Here is a 20,503-nt window from a genome sequence, read left to right on the forward strand (position 1 = left end):
AAGTGAAACATCCTCACCGGGCTTGCATAACAGTTTCAGAGTGTGGGTTGTTTTTATTTTTACAATGAATTGCTGCATTTTTTAATTTTGATCTTGATTATAAGAACATAAGAACATAAGCAGTGCCTCTGCCGGGTCAGACCACAGGTCCATCCCGCCCAGCAGTCCGCCCCCCGCGGCGGCCCAACAGGTCATGACCTGCCTTAATCACCAGAAGGGGCCCCCTTGCCCCCTAGGTTTCTCATCGAAGTCCTATCTTCCCATCAATGTCCTAACCCTCCGGCCTTGCACCTGCACGACCTGGTGAGCTGTCTATACTTATGCAACACCCCAGCACCTCCCTCAGTACCCCACGATCCCCTTTTCCCTCAGGAATCTGTCCAATCCCTGTTTGAATCCCTGTACTGTACTCTGCCGGATCACTTCCTCTGGGAGCGCATTCCATTTGTCCACGACCCTTTGGGTGAAGAAAAACTTCCCTGCATTTGATTTGAACCTATCTCCCTTCAGTTTCTCTGAGTGCCCCCTCGTACCTGTCGTCCCTTTTAGTCTGAAGAACCTGTCCCTGTCCACCCTCTCTATGCCCCTAAGTATTATGAAACCTGTTTCAGTAAGACTTGGATATGTTTCCATTGTAGTGGTAAATGCACATTCACACAGTTTCATAAGAACATAAGCATCGCCTCTGCCGGGTCAGACCATGGGTCCATCGTGCCCATTCTCACGGCGGCTTCCCCCCAGGTCCATGACCTGTAAGTGATCTCTTACTTAAAATATGTTATTCCACGCATACTGCACCCGAGGCTGACCCGGATGTGATTACAGCGCTGCCGATTCTGGCACAGGAATCGTTGCAACACGGGAGCGTTAACCCTGAAGGAACCAGCGGTGGGGAGGGTGAGGGAGCCCGGAGTTTGATCTCTGGAGACTTAGCCTATGGAAACCTGGCAGTTATCTCCCCCCTCAAGCCGCTGGAGAAACCACAGCCAGTGACCCTTGACTCTATATGGTCTGCAATTGAAAACCTGCACTCGGTTTGTACAAACTTTATTTCTGTTACTTTAAATACCTCTTCCAGGATAACCCTTTTGGAGACATCAGTTCAACAGCAGAAGATTGACTTCTCTAAACTAGAAAAACTAACAACTGAGAATAAAAATTTGCAGACCAAACAAATGACTGATAGAATGATGTTTCTGAGGAAGATAGAAAATTTGGAAAATCAGCAAAAAAATCTGAATCTTAGGATTCTTAATTTTCCTATAGCAAAATTTATGTCCTCCCAGGAACTCTTCAAGAACTTTATGACCACAGTTTTAAAAGTATCAGAATTGAATCTTCCACCTATACAGAAAATTTATTATTTAAAGAATGCTCAAAAAGAAAAAGTATTAGAAGGTGGAACTGAGCAATTAGATGTATCAGCAATATTGCAATCCTCTGAAATTGAATTGCTGGGTCGGGCAACATTACTAGTTTCCCTTGTATTCTTACAAGATAAAGAAATGCTGTTGAAATTATACTTTAAGTTGAAACAAGTCACCTTTTTAGGTGAAAGGGTATATATATTTCCTGACGTCTCGAAATGGACACAATCCAGGAGGAAAGAATTTTTGCAATATCGGCCTAAAGTTATTTCATTGGGGGCAATTTTTCAGTTAAGATTTCCTTGTAAATGTTTTATTACCTATCAAGGGAATAAATATATATTTTTTGAGCCTGCCCAATTAGGTTTTTTTCTTAGAGAGTAAAGGGACTCCATTGCAGCCAGAATGAATCAAGTGATTTAGAGCGGAATTTAGTTTAATAGTAGGTTAATATCTAAGTACTGCTATTTCCTTTATGTTTTTGGTATATCCCTTTTCCCCAGGGGGTTTTTCTTTGTCTTGCCTTCCTCCCCATTTGAGGACTATAATAATGAGTATATTGCCTGTATATTGTTTTTAGTCTGTATTGACTTAATATGTGTATTTCAGTATTTCTCTGTACCATTTTCATTGGTTGTACAAAAATCATAAATAAATAATAAATAAAAAAAAAATAAAAAAATATGTTATTCCCTAATCATTTACAGAGAGAGGAGAATCACCTTTTGCCCTCCCAGTGCTGAATTTCTAAATGATGCCGGCTGATCATAGTAAAGATGTGCAGGAGGAATTTTAAACTTGCCTGTTTCAGGAGGGTGAATCTGTTCAGGTGCCTCGTATTTGAGATGATCCATGAAGGGGTGATCTTCCTCTCGTTTAATGTTCAGTGAGAAAACGGAGGTTATAATCGGAAGGCCTGTGACAAGAAAACCAAGTCACTACGGAGCTGCTCTTATACTGGGAAACAGGTTTTACTTCTCCGAATCTGAGGTTAAATCTCCAGTGATCTGAAAATGCTACGCCCTATAAATTCGGAATATTTACTTACTCACAGGGGGGTCATTCGGGTTTTCTTTTCTCTTCCACTCACAGAGTGGAGTGAAATATTTCCCATCTTGCCTTTTAAGCTTGAAAATAGCATCTGGATTAAAAATTGAATATCCTGTAAATAAAAATGGGAAAATGTTACCTTTTAAATTGGTTTTACAAAACCTGTAGCCGAGTCATCTTTCTTTGCCTAGTCTGATGGAGCAGTTGTGTGTCCGTGGAGGTGTATGTATTTTTCTTTCTCTGACAAAGCCTGGGAGGAAGAGCTGGTTGCGGTGTGAAACATATAGTGTTCTATTTTAACCCTGTTGCTTTTCAATAAAGTTTTACAGTTGAATCATTTGTGATGTAAGCAGCCCAGCTGTTTGTGTTTTTGAGCCAGTACATCAGTAGTTTCTTTTCAGTTTCTTTATTTGCTCTGAAAAAGTAAGTACTAATTTGCCATATATATATATATTGTATATATATATATATATTTTGTTGTTGTTGTTGTTGTTAACTCAAGTCAATCAATAAACGGAGAAACCTTTCATATGATACTATATTATTTGGTACATCTATGAGATTTAAGAGTCCAAGTTCAGCAAAAAATAATAAACTTTTATTAATATTGACCGGGGTTGCCATTCAACATATTACTGGAAATTGGAAGGATTATACTAAACTTAATTATACCTTTTGGTGGAATTCAGTTTGTCATATTTGTAAAATGGAGAGAGTGCTTGCTTTTCAGCAAGGAAGTTATAATAGTTTCAAAAAGATTTGGGGGCCATTGATTACATATTCTAATGATCAGACACCTTAAACACCTTGGTGTTATATAAGACAGTGTTCTTCAACCACCGGTCCATGGACCAGTGCCGGTCCACAGAAATTTCCTGCTGGTCCACAGGGCTGGCATGTGCATCAGGCCCAAAACTGTGTTCTTCAACTTCCGGTCTGCGGTGCGATCGATGCATTATTAATAAGATTATATTGTGTGTATATATGAAAAATGAATGGAAAAAATAGTGTTACAATTAGGACTATGGGGGCAGGGTCTGGGGTGGAGATTGGGTAGAGATGGGCAGGGTCTGGCCCACGATTTAGCCCAGTGTTCTTCAAACGCCAGTCTACAGACCGATGCTGGTCCACAAAATAATTCTTTTATTTCTGCCGGTACGTAGGTGTAAAAAGGTTGAAGAACACTGATATAAGATATAGGTAGGGTGGGATTGGGAAATATGATATTTGCTAATTGATTTATTATTAATGGATGGGGGGCGGGGAGGGATTCTTTTATACTTTAATGATTATAAGTAAGAATGTCAAGTGATTTGTAAATTTTTTTTTTGATTGATTATTATACACTTGTTGTAAGGTATGAAAATGAATAAAGATTTAAATGTATATCAAAAAAGTATATGCTCAGAGACTTGAAGGCAAAAACAGGGGGCGAACCACAAGAATATATCACCTCACCACCCAGTCACTGCGTACGCTAAAGCAGGGTTGAAAAACAATTTTCTTTGCTGCATTACAAAGTCAACTTTTTTCTTATTTTACATATGCACGATAAGCAATACACTTATCTTTTCAAAGGTTCCGACGTGGCCCGTTTTCGACCCGGCGTCGGGCAACAAGTTTTCAAGTTTTTTTAAAATTAAAATTTGATTCAGTCGCTTATCTAATTTCTAAGCGAGTTTACAAGATAAAATATAACAGGGCAAACAAAAACACGATAAAAATAAAACAATGCCATTGACATGAACAGGGGAAGTACAATTTAAAAGGAACATCATCTAATAAATGGCATAATGAAGGGGGGGGACAGACAAACGAGATGGTGACTTGAGAAAAACTTTAAGGGTTCCTTTTACTACCGCCTCCTTTTGAGCAGGTGGTAAATTTCTCGCTAGTGCGCGGCTTTGTAAAAGGAGCCCTAAAAGTTTTGAAAACAAAGTTTTGAAACTTGTGGAGAGCTCTTTTGGCCTTTGAACTTTTCCGAGTCCAGGAAGAGACTGAACCACCTTTATAGTTGATTGCTATCTCCGCTGTGCCAGCGTGGGAGACGTGGAGGCAAGCCAGATCATAAGTCCCAGGGAAGCTCTAGGTTGTTGACATTTTGAGCAGAGGTCATCTTGTTGTAGTTTGGCCAAAAAGGCTCTGTGTGGTGAGACATATAGTCGAAGGAGAAATTTTATATACTGCATTTCCCGTAACAAAATATTTTTAGTTAATGTTCCAGCGGATTTAATGCATTTATTAAACTGGTTTAAAGTAAGATTCTGAACAAGGTCTTGTTTTTCCATTTTTCAACGTAGGACTCCTAGGTTTTATGCTTTTAGGATAACATTTTAGAGGAACAAACAATCGAACATTTAACCAATAATTTTCAGTAAGGATCTCTTGTACTTCAGAGGTAAGTGAGTTAAGGGGCAAAGAGGAATGCGCTATTTGATCAGGCAAACACTCTCCCGTTTCACTTGATTAACCAACAGCAACAAAGATCCATGGGTCTGGAACCTCCCTGTAGTTCTCCCTCTGCCTTCTATCTTAAGTTGGCCTATCTCATGTCATGGCCCTCTGATGTCATCAACTGGAGACAGTCAGTCCGCAGGAACTCAGAAAGCCGGCCATCTTGAAATTTGCAATCATCTTCTCTGAAAAGGTGGGATTAGTAGTAAAAGATTTATTCCACATATACCAGCTGTCGCCAGTACAACTCTTCTTGCCCTGTAGTGATATATTTCAGCAGAAGAATAGGAGGATACATAAGCTCATGGCTGCTTATATTGCTGACTTTCTGTACAGTGCAGAGCTAGCATTTTCAGCTGGGAATTGGATAGATCAGGGGTAGGCAATTCCGGTCCTCGAGAGCCCACAGGCAGGTCAGGTTTTCAGGCTATCCACAATGAATATGCATGAGAGGGATTTGCATCTCAAGGAGGCAGTGCGTGCAAATCCATCTCGTACATATTCATTGTGGATATCCTGAAAACCTGACCTGCCTGTGGGCTCTCGAGGACCGGAATTGCGTAAGCCTGGATAGATAAATCTTTTTCCTGTTTCCTTGTGTCTGCTTTTGTAGTACAGAAAAGTGTTGCAGTCTCCTGCTGGTCATACACCTCCTAGTTAATAAATGTTTTGTCTTACAGGACAGAGCAGCATTTTTTGTCATGCCTGTGGTAGTGGTATCCCTCACCGGGTCCCGCAGAGCCACACCAGCTCCTGCTGGACCTGAAACGAGATCGGGAACCAGACCCAAAGTTTTAGATGGCCCATTAACCCGGCACCTGGGATTTTTCCAGCCCTGAAAAAAAGAAAACCCAAATCCCTCTTATGTGTTGGTAATGACATATTTACCCCGTGACATGAGGATGCCATGAATCTCGAAGATGACCATCTTGTACAGTTCCTTCTGCCGTTCTCCCAGACCGTCCCATTCCACTTCCCAGAAATAAGCAGCCACTTCGCTGAATGTGACTGACACCTGAAAAAAAGGAGTGCGGATACCATTTTAGTCCACATAAATGCAAAAAAAAAAAAAAATGGCGGCACCGATTCTGCTGTGCGCCTACGGCCTGGCTGCCCTGCGTAGGCCCGCTCTTACTATCGGAAGCTAAGCAGGGTCAGACCTGACTAGTACCTGAAAGGGAGACCACCTGGGAATGCCAGGTTCTGTAGGCTGAGGGGCCCTAGGTTAAGCAGCAGCGACAATGGAGTAATGGCAAACCACTCCTGTACTCTGCCGTGAAACAACACAGGGTGGATTCCTCGGTGTACGTGTTGCCAGGAATCGATGGCCAACTTGGTGGCATGATGTATTCATTCTGCTGTTCTGGTTAGCCCACAATGGTACTTATCCTAAGAGAATTAAGGACATAGACCTGACTTACAGAGAATGGAGAGGTTATGATCACCTGGGACATCCTCATGCCGACTAATAAAAGGATATAAGGAAACTGGACATAGCAGTGACAAAGAGCTGCCACCAGAATGATATTTATCAGAGAGGTTTTCAGGTGAGAGGTATGTTTAAATAACACGACGCGCAGTCGGAGACAAAGAAAATATGGCAGAAAGATACAGAAGTATTTCCCACGACCAGGAAGTGATGTCAGCAGGGAGCCGAGGCCGGCACATACAGCAGGTGGAAGATGTTGCTCGCACCAGTGAACATTTCAAAAGGTACGCGCGGGGGAGGGGGGAGGAGATGCCTCAGCACCACTGACAATACAGCACCCGGGGTGGTCCACCCTCACTTGCTACACCACCGCTCTTGGCTAGATTATTGCAACTTGCTTCTCACAGTTCTTCCACATAAGCATCTCTCTCTCCCCTTCAATCCGTTCAAAATTCTGCTGCATGACTTATATGCCCACATTACCCCCATCCATTTCCGCATAGAGTTCAAATTCAGCTCCTCAGTATTTCTCCTCTCTTATCTCTCCTTATACACTTCTCCCTCCGGATTCGCGGGGGATAGGGGCAGAGCCGGACCGCGAATGGCGAAAAAACCGCGAATATCCGGCTCTGACCCACCCCCGCCTCCCTCCCACCTTCCCAGCCTTACCTGGTGGTCTAGCGGGCTTTCGGGGCAGGAGCGATCTTCCTACGCTCCTGCCCCGTGCAGATCGCCATTAGGAAATGGCTGCTGTGAGTTCCCGTAATCTCTCGAGACTATAACAGGAACTCCCTACAGCTATTTCCTCATGGCGATCTGCACGGGACAGGAGCGTAGGAAGATTGCTCCTGCCCCGACAGCCCGCTAGACCACCAGGTAAGGCCAGGATGCTGGGGGGAAGACTTAACGATGTTTTTTTTTTCTTTTTTCCCCCTCCCCAAAAAATCGCGAATATGTGAAACCGCGATTACCGAAACCGCGAATGGGGAGGGGGAAGTGTATTCCTCCCTGTATCTCTTTCTTTATTTTTTTTCTTTCTTTATAATTTTTACAACAGTTCAACATCCAGAACAGTAAGGAATGGAATTTTTCAATCTTAATAAAATCAGAAAAAGATCTTTACATCTAATCTAATCCTTAGGTTTGTATACCGCATCATCTCCACGTTCGTAGAGCTCGACGCGGTTTACAGTAGGAGAAATAGGAAGGAACTACAACAGAGGGTTAGAGGTAGAAGTGTGAAGAAAATTTAGAGGACTTGGGATGCCAAGATATAAGAGTTTCCTTAATTCCTAAGTTGGAGGGAGACTTACATTTTTTGAGAAAAGCCAGGTTTTCAGATGGAGGGAGCTCAAGTTCTGAAGAGGGGAGGTAAGGTTGTTCCAGAGCTCAGTGATTTTGAAGTGGAGGGAGGTCCCTAGCTTTCCTGTGTGGGAAATGCCTTTTAGCGAGGGGAAGGATAGTTTTAATTTGTGGGAGGATCTGGTGGTATTAGGGTTTGAGGAATTCCAAGAAACTATTTCCATCTAGCCCACATTAGGAGAGGGCTAACTACCTTAAAAACATAATTTTAATACAGGGAAACAAAAACAGTAATTCCCCTATACAGAAACAAAACATGAATTTCGTAACCAGCCAAAAATAGACCTGAAAAGGGAAAAACTCTTCTAAACATTTAGGTGTAGCCTCAGCTATTTCTCCTCAAAAAGAATCAGATATTAAGTCTTACGTTGTTCTTTCGTATTTAAGAAACTTTGCAATTGTATTGAATCCCAGAAAATATATTCTTTACCTTGCAATTGCACTAGGCATTTGCAGGGAAATTTTAAATAAAATGTGGCACCAATAGCCAATACTCTAGATTTTAATGAAAGAAATAACTTTCTTTTCATCTGGGTGGATCTGGCCACATCAGGATATATTTGTACTATATTATTATTATTATTCTTTATTCTTATATACCGCCATACCCAGTGAGTTCTAGGCGGTTTACATCAATTAGCAAATGATCTGCATATATCTGCATATATCTGCATATATCTGCATATATCACCACAGAATTCTATTTGCTTATTCTGGAAATATGTTTTCATAATTAGACTCTTATCCATCTCATTAAGACAAGTAATTAATAGGGTGGACCGATTTTTGTATGGTGTCAAGTGAGTCTTCTAAGAATTCAGTAAGATTTAAATCCGTTGATACCAATTGATCCACTCCTTTCTTTAAGCCTATTTTTTTTTTTCTTTTGTGGGATATAGTAACAATTTGAAATAGGTAAGGAGTCTGAGTTTGGAAGTCCCAAAATGTCCTTTGGATATTTCCGAAGCAAAATTTCTGATGAAATACGATGTGTTTTGGGGAAATGTACCAATTTCAGATTCTTTGAATGAAGCAAATTCTCCATATGTTCCAGTTTAGAATACATTATTTGTGTAGCTTTAATAGCAGAGGTGGATACCTTCTGCAATGTGGAGATTTGAGCCTCCGATACCACCAGACGCTTATCTAAAATGTTTAAATTAGAATCAACATTTTGAAATTTCTGATCAACCTCACCAGAAAATTTTGCGTCTTGCTTTATAACTGATTGTAACATCCCCTCTACTCTAGTGTTAATAAGCCAAATATCCTTTAGGGAAACATCCTGTGGGAGGCTCAGATGGCATTAGTCCAACAGCTTCTTCTAAATGCGACAAAACCTGAGGCATAGATTTAAATATAAGAACATAAGCATTGCCTCTGCCGGGTCAGACCAGGGGTCCATCGTGCCCTGCAGTCCGCTCCCGCGGCGGCCCTCCAGGTCTATGACCTGAAAGTTTTCCCTACCTAACCTAAAATGTCCATACCCTATTCGCTCAAAGTCCTGTAAGGTAAACCTCTATCTGTACCCTGTTATCCCCTTCGCTTCCAGGAAGTCATCCAGTCCCTTTTTGAACCCCAGAATTGTACTCTGTCTTATCACCTCTCCGGGAAGCGCGTTCCAGGTGTCCACCACCCGTTGAGTGAAGAAGAACTTCCTTGCATTTGTTATGAATCTGTCTCCTCTCAGTTTTTCTGAATGACCTCTTGTTTTAGTTGTCCCTGCTAGTCTAAAGAATCTGTCCCTCTCCATCTTCTCTATGCCTTTCATGATTTTATAAGTCTCTATCATGTCCTCTCAGTCTCCGCTTTTCCAGGGTAAAGAGCCCCAGCCTGTCTAACCGTTCGGCATATGAAAGGTTCTCCATATGAGAGTTGAAGATTCCTGGTGAACTGTGTCCTCATGTGTCCCATCTAGAACCACATTGACACAGGAATCTTTGGGTGAAGGAGGAGGAATCCTCTCTAAGGGACTGAGCGATGCTCCGAATCAGTACGTAAATCCCTGACTGGGGTAGACATTTCATTGGATTGTAATATATGACGGCCCATGGGTTCAGACACTACTGGTGTGGAACTCTTAGGTTTAACTTTCCGTTTCCCCATAACCAAATAAGAGGAAAGAAAAGTAAGAAAATGCTTCAATTTGAAACCATACATATAGTACCTGCAAGAGCGCGGCTCCAAGGGGCTCCTAAGGGGCCAGACGTGCCCCTTAGGGCATGCCCCTTTGGCCACGCCCTGCGGCCACGCCACAGCGTCTTTTGTAGAAATCAGAGGCACCAGCTGACGTCAATCTCTGTCCTCGATAGTGCCTGTTGGAAACCGGCGCCAATCGAGGGCGTAGGAAGCAATACAAAAGTTCTGCAGACACTACTCCTCACGGGAGCAACGGTCCCTCACCAACACCTGGGAAGGTAGGCAGCCCTCCCTGTCTCTCTTTAACTGTACCCTTCTCCTCTACCGCCAACTCCAGACTTTGTGCCTTCCATCTTGCTGTACCATATGCCTGGAAGAGGCTGCCAGAATCAGTACGTCAAGCTCCGTCTCTCGCAGTATTCAAATCTAGGCTAAAAGTCCACTTTTTCGAGGCTGCTTTTAACTCCTAACCCATGTAAATACCAATATCTGTTTTATCATCCCCACTGTGAGAAATTCCTTAATGCCTATTTGTCTTTTTTAAATAAGATTGTAAGCTCTATTGAGCAGGGATTAGCAGCGCTATAGAAAAGATAATTAGTGATGGAGTGAACACAACCGCCTACACATACACACCACCACCACCACCCTCCCCCCCCCCCACCTACACACACATACACACACAAGGTCTCACTCTCATTCCATTGTGTTCGTGAGACCCACAAGACCCCTGGTCGCCGCTCTAGGTAATGATGCTCAGTTGCTGAATGCCCATCAGTTTCACCTGAACGTCTTGACCTCTTTTCTAGAATTCTTTCCAACTTCCATATGGACAAGAGGGGGAGCAGCGGATAATCATGTGGGAAGGCTGGGGCATGCTCAGAAAGGCTTCTAGGCTTTTGTGTTTTTCTGGGAGGAGCAGATCCAACATGGACTGGTTTTATCCTGCTTGTCCATGTGCGCAGTGCAATGAGCAGGGAAGGCTGGAAAAGATGCCCAGGGAAAAGTTTTCCTTTCCAGAGCCGGTGCCTTGTGTGCAAAAGGGGAGAGAATTTCTTACCCAATCAGAAACTGGTGCGGACATTATCCTCCAGGTTTCTCTCTGAATTCTGCAGGGATGGATCCAGGCTGGTGATTTCCCTAAGACAGAAGAGGCTGGGCTGGTTCCTCAGATCTGGGGCTGGAGCTTGCAGGGATTTTCAGTCCTGGGGAGGCAGAAAGTTTCTTTTTTTAATCTGAGTCCTTCCTGCTTTCTGCATGACTGCTGCAGACATTTAGAAGGAGGAGAAGGTGCTGAGCATGCGCAAAGCTCCTTTGGTTGATGGGGTTGGGGAAGGGGGGGGGAGAGAATCTTGACTCCTTAAGGTGGATCTGTAGAAATAGCAGATAGATGCTGGGTTTCCACTAGTCCTGCTGCATTCTGGGTTGCTCTTTTTTCAGACAAGCCCCTTTTTTTATATTTTTTCCCCAAGCACCCTGCCTCCAAATCCTGCATTCAGGAAATGGAAAGGGACTGGAAATTGTATGTTGCCTTTTTGCAACCACGCTTCAAAGCAGTTTAGGAGAAATATCGACACACCCGTCTCCACTTCCATCAAAATTATAACCAATGCTAGAAAGTTTGACCATGTTAACCCCCACTGGTTACCAGTAGAACATCGAATAATATAGAAGATTATGGTATTGGCTTTCAAAACTAGAGCCACTGGTCAACCAGAATTCATCAATAGACTCAATAGAAAGTTTTATAAGCGTTTTTATCAAATTTTAAATAAACTTGAAACTTGACTCCATATTCTTAGCAACGTTCTCTCCGATCAATTAATCAAAACTTGTTTTCAGTCCCATAAGACATATTACCACAATGCAAACTAATATTTTCTCGGTAACTGCCCCTATGCTGTTGCAACTAGAGGGTTGCACGGGGACAGAAATCCCACCCATCCCCGCCAGGATCCTCTCCGTCCCCACCCGGCCCCGTCAGGATCCTCTCCATCCCCACCCGTTCCCGTCAGGAATCTCTCCGTCCCCGTCAGGATCCTCTCCACCCATCCCCGTAAGGAATTACCTCCATCCCTGCCCGTCCCCATAAAAAGCAGCAACAATTACTTCTGACAGGATCATCAATTCCACAGTTTCTTTTGTGTTTGCGCTGCTGTTTTCCTTGTGGAATCTCTTTGGTGGAACCCTTTTTTTGTTTTCTGTTCAGGTAATTAACTTATAAACCCCCTCTTTTACTAAGGCTGACATGTCCGTTATATTATATGGACGAACCCTGCTTCCAAAGCCTTCCATCCCCGTGGGAGTCCCGTGGGCCAGAGGGGGGTCCCCGGGGGAGTCCCGTGGGCCAGAGGGGGTTCCCCGTGGGAGTCCCGTTCCCGTGCAGACCTCTAGTTGCAACTCAGTTTGGACTCAAGAGTAAATACCTCACTAAACACCTTCAAATCTAATTGAAAACCATTCCTGTTCGAAGATGCCTTTGACCTATGATCGTCCTTTTAAGGATGTTTTACCTGCATTTTTTTTCTATCCGAATAATGTAGTTCCTCCCCTTTCTCCTTTTCGTCCCAGTTCCAGTCTTTCGTTCTGTTTTGTAGTTCACGCTTATTTGTGGTTAGTTAGTTAGATTAATTATTTATATATTTTATATATTCCACCCCCCCTCTTTATTTTAAATATGTAAACCACCTTGATGCCTGGTTTAAGGAGGATATCACATTTTTAATGAACTTGTAAAACTTGTAATAATCTCAAAACTAGATTACTGCAACATTGTCTACCTGAGAACATCGAAGAGAAATCTGAAAAAAAATGACAAACTATACAGAACACTGCAATAAAAGGTTTAGGCTTTAAGAAAAAATTTGGACAGGGTAATGCCTCTTTATTTGCAATATCATTGGTTACCTGTTTATTATAGAATTTGATTTAAAGCTTTAATTCTTGCACATCGAGTCTTCTGCTCCTTACAGCCTGATTATTTGCATTCTTTCCTTTCCTAATTCCTTATTCACCATCAAGAACTTTAAGATCTATTCAAGACAATAAATTAGTAATACCCTCTGTGCATATTGCTGTGTAGGGAGTCTGCCTGAAATAAAGCATTCTACTTTGCCGCTAGAGGTCTGCACGGGAACGGGGATCGCGGGAATCCCCCCTAACCCATGGGACTCCCACAGGGACCCCCCTTTAGCCCACGGACTCCCACGGAGACTCCCTCTAGCCAACGGGACTCCCACGGGGATGGAAGGCTTTGGAAGCAGGGTTCGTCTATATAATATAATGGACACGCCAGCTTTAGTAAAAGAGGGGGTTTATAAGTTAATTACCTGAACAGAAAACAAAAAAAGGGTTCCACCAAAGAGATTCCACGAGGAAAACAGCAGCGCAAACACAAAAGAAACTGTGGAATTGATGATCCTGTCAGAAGTAATTGCTGCTTTTATGGGGATGAGCAGGGATGGAGGTAATTCCTTGCGGGGATGGGTGGGGACGGAGAGGATTCTAGCGGGGACGGGTGGGGACGGAGAGGATCCTGGTGGAGACGGAGAAGATTCTGGCGGGGATGGGTGGGATTCCCCGCGCAACTCTCTATTTGCCGCTCCAAACTTATGGAATCATATGCAATGAGAGTTAAGATTAGAAGCAAAATTTAAATCTTTTAAGATGATGTTAAAAATGGCTTTTTTTTTTTTTAAGAAGCATTCGGACAAGATTTGAATCAATCTGAAATTAGTCATATCTTCTAAAATGTTTTGGATCTTCAGTCAGTAGTCCTGTGAAATCTTAATATGATATTATGGTTTTATTTAAGAGTGAATGTTTTCTTGTATGCTTGCTGTTTGTGTGGTTTATTTTTATTTGCTTGGACCAATAAAATGAATGAGCAGTATAACAAGATTAATAAACCATATACAGGTACTTCAAGCATTTTCCCTATCTGTCCTGGTGGGCTCACAATCTTATTTCATGTACCCAATGGCACAGCGAGGGTAAAAGGGGCGCAGGGCAGAGGTGGGGGCTTCCCTTCCACCATACCTCTAGTTGTTCACTGCCACGAGTAACAACTTCAAACGTGCTACTCGCAACCCCAACGGCTCTCCCTCTGACAGCACCCGGAAGTGACATCAGTGAGTACGGGGGGAAGGGGCGTGCATGGCGAGAGGAGGAGTGGTGCCGTCACCCTCTCCCCACCCCATTACTATGCCATTGAATGTACCTGGGTTACAAGGAGCAGTGTGGGTTTGAACCCACAACCTCAGGATGCCGAGGCTGTAGCTTTAACCACTGGGCCACACTCTCCTCAAATGCTGAAATCAGCTGCTGAGGCATAATCGCCCTTATTGTTTTCATCCTGAGATCCAGAACCACCAGATCCAAAGATGACAAAAATTTACAAAAATTAGATAGTTCTAAGTCCAATAAATGCTGGCGCTGTAATCTGGAACCTGGGACATTGGATCATCTACTTTATTATTGTCCCTATATTAAGATATTTTGGAATTCAATTTGGTCTCAAGTAAATTTATTATTGGAAAATCATGTTGCACTTTCCTATGATACAGTTTTATTCGGCATGATGATGAGAAAGAAGAGTCAAATATCATATAACAACAAGCTTTTATTAGTCATGACAGGGGTTGCCATCCAACATATAACCAATAATTGGAAAAATTACAGAAACCTTAGTTACACATTTTGGTGGAATTCATTATGCCATATATTTAAAACTAGTCTTATAGCCCGTTACATTAACGGGAGCTAGAATATATATGTGTATGTCTGTTTTTTTTTTTTTTTTTTCTCTCTCCTTAGCCGCTTTCTGTATTTCTGTCTGTCTTTCTTTCTTTTTTTTTCCTTGGCTGTCCACCACCACCCCTTGCCTGCTCCCCCTGTCCATTCTCCCTGCCTTTTACCTCCCCTGTGTCCTCCACCACCCCATCACTGCTCACCTTATCCAGCAGAAGCCCTTCTCCCTTTGTTTTACCTCCCCCTGTCCATCATCACCTCCTTCCTGCTCCCCCTGTCCAGCAGTAGGCCTGTCTTTATTTTTCTGCCCCCCCCTCCCTGTTCATCAGCACCTCTTCCCCTGTCCATCAACCCCTTTTCTGCCCTCCATTTCCGTGTGTTGCAGCATTTGGGTGGACCTGAGCCTAAAGTGATTGGGCATGAGACCCCAACCCCTGCCCAGCATCTCTGCTTCCTCTCCTCTCCCCCCACCCAGGTGACCAGGAATCTTTCAACTCTCTGCCTTCTCGTTCATCCATACCTTTGAAAGTCTCCATTTTTTAAAATTTTGATTTGATTTGAGACATCCGACTCGGGCCGCCGCGACCGACATCCGACTCGGGCCGCCGCGGTCGACATCCGCCTCGGGGGGGGTGGAGGAAGAGAGAGAGCGGAGAGGCGGCGACGGCAAAGTTACTGTAAGGGAGACGCTGCGTCTTTCAACAGGGAGCAGGACAGAGCGTAAGCCACGCATGCGCACTTCCTATGTGTCGCTACAGCTCACGGAAAACCAGCGCACACATAGGAAGTGTGCATGCGCGGCCTAGCGTTTTATTATATTAGATGGAAAGAGTAATAGCAGTACAAAAAGGGACATATAATAACTTTATAAAAATATGGGGGCCATTGGCAAAATATTGTGATGAGTAGTCATCAATTCTTTTTTTTCTTTTCTTTCTTAAGTTGTATGTAGCACACTATGGGGGGAGGGGGGGTTGGGAATAATTTTATAAAATATGTTATAATATGTTATATAACACTTGTATATTTAGGTATCGGGTGAAAATGTGATGAAGGGTGGGTGGATGGGTGGGGGATATTACATGACTAGTTTTTTATGTGGTATTTATCGTGGTATTTTATGTGGTATTTATTGTTTTTTATGTGGTATATATTATTTATGTGGTATTTATTATAGTGCTATTTTGGAATAATTTGTACAATATATTTTATTGCACTTGTTGTTTAATTTGAAAAGGAATAAAGATTCTTAAAAAAAAAAAAAAAAAATATGACAAACGGCTGCTCCTTGCCCCACTCCGCCACCAGCGCTGCGTACATCTGGTAGCGCTGTAGAAATAATTCAAAGTAGTAGTAACATCGGAAAAAAATATTTTCCTCTTTGTTAGGTGCCATCGACTCGTGCTAGAGTCCTAGCGACTTAATGAATTGCAGGTCTTTGTGCTAGTTCAGAAAGGTCCTCCTGCGTCATCCCCAGGGTTGTTTTCAATGGGTCCAGCCTCTTCGCCTGGTTCCTTCGATTTTCCCAAACATGATGTCCTTCTCCCGTGATTTCTCTCTTCTGATGGTGTGACCTACTGCAACAATTTCTGCAGTCACATGCTACAACTGTGGCTTCGCCCCCTATGTTGCAACCCCTACAGACTCTCCCAGAGTCACAATCTTGTCAGAGAACAGGATATTTTTCAACTACTGTATATACTTTAATATAGGATGAGATTTTTGGGCCAAAAAAATGGGGGTCTCGTCCTATATTCGGGTCATCACCCAGTGACCACCCGACACCTTCCTAGACTTGCTGCAGGCCTGCCATTAGGCCGGAACAGGAGGGATCCCTCCTGTCCCGGCCAATACTAATAATTTTTTTAACCCCCCTCCCCCGCATACCTTTTGTTGCATCCCTGGTGGTCTATTGGTGTATGAGCAGGAGTGAGCTTTCCGTGCACCTGCCCCGCGCTGAGCCCCTCCTTCCGATGTTGCAGCCAGTGGTGCACCCGGCACGCAGGAGTGAGCTTTTGGAGCTCTCGCCCGGCCCTGTGCCGCTCCCTGAAAGCTCGCTCCTGCACATACACCGCTGGACCAACAGGGATGCGAAAAAGGGTACGCAGGGGAGATGGAGATAAAAAATTGTTAGTATCGGCCGGGACTGGAGACAGCAGGGATCCTTCCTGTCCTGCCCTACCACTAGACAACCAGAGGGGGAAGAGAGGGTACAGGGAAGGAAGGAGGGACAGGGTTCCGAGCCTGGCAGGGAGTGAGGGGGGCTAGGTTCCGAGCCTGGTAGGGAAGGGGGCTGAGTTCAGAGCCTGGTAGGGCAGGGAGGGAAGGGGGCTGGGTACAGAGCCTGGTGGGGAAGGGAGCTGAGTTCAGAGCCTTGCAAGGAGGGAAGGGGGCTGGATGCAGAACTTGGCAGGGGAGGGTGTGAGGGAAGGGACACTGGGTTCAGACCCTGGCACTTGAATAATAAGCCCCCCATCATATATTCAAATCAACCATTTTTCCTCCTTTTTTGGGAGAAAAATTGGGGCCTCGACTTATAATCGAGTATATACGGTACTTCTATGGAGGCTGAAATTTACTCATATTATGAACCTTCTCCTTGTTCTTCTCGTTCACCTTCACTGCACTCTCCATTACATACTGAACAACATGCTCCAGAAATGCCTCCTGGATCGACTCCTCCTTAATGTGAGAGAGCTTCTCCACTGGAGGATACATCTTACCCTCGGTTTCTATCGAAATTGGCTCGTACTTTACAGCTTGCAGCTATGTCTAAACCAGATCCTAGAGAGAGAGCACTCAAAGTTTTGAAATATCTTAATATTCTAAAAGAGATTGTGTCCTTACCAATCCACGAGGTGTTAATTGGATATTCAGAAGTCCATATGGGTTACTCCGTATTCGTTCAGAGCCACAAAAAGGAGCTTAGAACAAAAATACAAAGTACAAGATATTATGGGATACGGGAAGCCGCAGTTGCCCTATCACTCCTTAGTGGTTAGATAAGCCATGAGAAAGGCAAAGAGCAATAACAAATTCTCAAATACGCCACCAGTGCGTGATATGAGGATAATGGACGCTACGGGAAAGCCTGGAAGAAATCTGGAAGTAGGGACTTTGGATCATTTACTTTTTTACTGACCCTGTATTAAATTATTTTGGAATTTTGGAGACCCAGGAAACTACAGGCCGGTGAGCTTGACCTCGGTCCCGGGAAAGATGATGGAAGCACTGATTAAAGACAGCATCTGGGAATACATCGACAACTATGAGCAGCTAAAGTCGAGCCAGCATGGCTTCTGCAAGGGCAGGTCATGCCTCACGAACTTATTATACTTCTTTGAGGGGGTAACCAGCCAGGTGGATAAAGGGGAATCCATAGATATCATTTACCTTGACTTCCAAAAAGCCTTCGACAAGGTGCCACACGAAAGACTACTAAGGAAGCTATGTAACCATGGGGTGCAAGGGGAGGTCCACCGATGGATCAAAAACTGGCTGGCGGACAGGAAACAGAGGGTTGGAGTAAAGGGACATTACTCAGATTGGCAATGGGTCACGAGTGGAGTTCCACAGGGGTCGGTGCTGGGACCGCTCCTATTCAATATATTCATTAACGACCTGGAAGCAGGAACAAAATGCGAAGTTATTAAATTTGCGGATGACACCAAACTATATCGCAAGGTCAATAACATGGAGGACTGCGAAGATCTCCAAAAAGATCTGACAACACTGGAAAAATGGGCCAAAAAGTGGCAAATGAGTTTAAACATAGGGAAATGCAAGGTCATGCATATAGAGAAAAAAAACCCGATGTTCACTTACAAAATGGGGGGATCAGCGCTAGGGGTGAGCGACCTTGAAAGAGACCTGGGAGTGATGGTAGACACAACATTGAAGGCGTCGGCGCAGTGTGCCACGGCCTCAAGGAAAGCAAACAGAATGTTGGGTATCATTAAGAAGGATATCACAACCAGGACAAAGGAAGTCATCCTGCCACTGTATCGTGCTATGGTGCGCCCGCACCTGGAGTACTGTGTTCAGTTCTGGTCACCGTACCTCAAGAAGGACATGGAGGTACTTGAGAGGGTCCAGAGAAGAGCAACTAAGCTAATAAAGGGCATGGAGGACCTCTCATATACTGACAGACTGAAAAAGCTAGGGCTTTTCTCCCTGGAAAAGCGGAGACTTAGAGGAGACATGATAGAAACCTTCAAGATCATGAAGGGCATAGAAAAAATAGACAGGGACAGATTTTTCAAATTAAGGGGATCAATAAGTACAAGGGGGCACTCAGAGAAATTGAAAGGGGAGAGGTTTAGAACAAACGCCAGGAAGTTCTTTTTCACACATGGAACGTGGATACATGGAACGTGCTACCAGAGGATGTGATAAACAGGAGCACGCAACAGGGGTTCAAAGAAGCTTTGGATAGGTACTTGGAAGACAAAGGGATTGAGGGGTACAGATAAGAGTAAAGGTAGATTATAGGGATGGGATTAGAGGTAGGTTACAAAATTAATCAGGGACCACTGTTCAGGCACTAGGCCTGATGGGCCGCCGCGGGAGCAGACCGCTGAGCAAGATGGACCTCTGGTCCGACTCAGCGGTGGCAACTTCTTATGTTCTTATGTTCTTAATTCAAAATGCTCCAAGAATTTGATTCGGGCAGCCAAAGACTTACGATACTGCCATGAGAGGGGCTGCTCTTAGTTGCTGAGCAGATTTATGCAAAGCTAGATTGGCAGGTGTTGCTGTAAATTTAGATAGTGCCTCCTGAGGGCAACAGACACAACACTGTGGCTCATCCTCAAGCTCCCGCTGCAGGGGTGGAGGAGGATCACGGCAGTTCCTCAGGGAGTGAGAACCACTATCAGAGACACAGTGAACAGGACTGGATGGAAGTGGACGTGGGCCTAGAGGAGCTGGACTGGTGGACATTCACGAAGGCGTGGAAAGAGCCAGCAGGTAAGAAAGAGATTCTAATTCTTGAAGTTTATAAAATAAACCATATGAGACATTTAGAATGTACTGATGGTCTTCTCACAGAAGAAGGCCTGTAATATCTTGTCCCAACATGCCCACTCCTCCTTTAGATCATCATGGAGGAAGAGTAAAATTTGAAGTAATCCACACTGGAGAAAAACCTCCTCCTTCCCTCTTGTTAGCTGTCTTTTTTTGCCTTTGTAGTCAGTTGGTATATGTCTCTCTCCTAATTTTTGTATTTTCACTTAGAATTCAGGATCGGCGAGTAATCAAATCGTAAGTAAACTATGAAGGTGAGGGAAGCTAGCATTTGAAGAAGCCACCATAGAACCTGTTCTCAGGGTCTCTTTCTACAGCCTGCCCCGTAGCACTACCATCGCTAGGGGGAATTTGCATTTGTAAATTTAGGAAAGAGAGAATAGCGTATGCTGAGGGCAGCAGAGACATCACTGTGGCTCATCGTCAAGCTCCTGCCGCACGGGTAGAGGAGGGTCACGGCAGCTCTTCAGGGAGTAAACACCACTATCAGAGACGCAGTGAACAGGACTGGTTGGCAGTGGACGTGGGCCTGGAATAACTGGACTGGTGGACATCCACGAGGATGTAGAAAAAGCCAGCAGGTAAGAAAGAGATTTTAGTTCTTGAAGTTTACAAAAAAAGGCATATGAGACTCTTAGAATGTACTGATAGTCTTCTCACAGAAGAAGGCCTGTAACACCTCGTCCTCCACTCATGCCCACTCCTCCTTTAGACCATCATGAAGAAAGAGAGTGAAAGATGAAAGGCCCGGAGGTGAGGGATGCTAATGTTTGAAGGAGTCACATTTGAGCCTGTTCAGGGAATCCTTCTATGGCCTGCCCCCTAGCACTTCCATCGCTAGGGGGCATTTTTCTCAGGCAATGCTGTTTCTATCTCCTCCTGGCCCTCCCCATCCTTTTCTCTTCCTGCAGGCCCGCACAACATCCCC

General features: G+C 44.0%; 1 protein-coding gene across 2 annotated transcripts in view; it reads right to left on the bottom strand.

The window, feature by feature from the left end:
• LOC117346615 (zinc finger protein 420-like) overlaps positions 1-11,576 on the bottom strand; it is a 31,847-nt gene extending 20,271 nt beyond the window's left edge. The window contains exons 1-4 of one of the 2 annotated variants that reach the window (XM_033916482.1): positions 10,862-11,576; positions 5,760-5,886; positions 2,416-2,529; positions 2,170-2,283 (exon numbers count right to left, since the gene is read on the bottom strand). In XM_033916482.1, the coding sequence (XP_033772373.1) occupies positions 2,170-2,283; positions 2,416-2,529; positions 5,760-5,886; positions 10,862-10,885 (379 nt within the window). In that variant the 5' untranslated portion in view covers positions 10,886-11,576. The remainder of the gene's footprint in view (positions 1-2,169; positions 2,284-2,415; positions 2,530-5,759; positions 5,887-10,861) is intronic. The other variant, XM_033916483.1, reaches the window with a different exon arrangement.
• Between the last annotated feature and the right edge of the window lie 8,927 nt (positions 11,577-20,503).

The sequence above is a fragment of the Geotrypetes seraphini genome, chromosome 12, assembly GCF_902459505.1.
Source record: "Geotrypetes seraphini chromosome 12, aGeoSer1.1, whole genome shotgun sequence".
NCBI classification, from domain to species: Eukaryota; Metazoa; Chordata; class Amphibia; order Gymnophiona; family Dermophiidae; genus Geotrypetes; species Geotrypetes seraphini.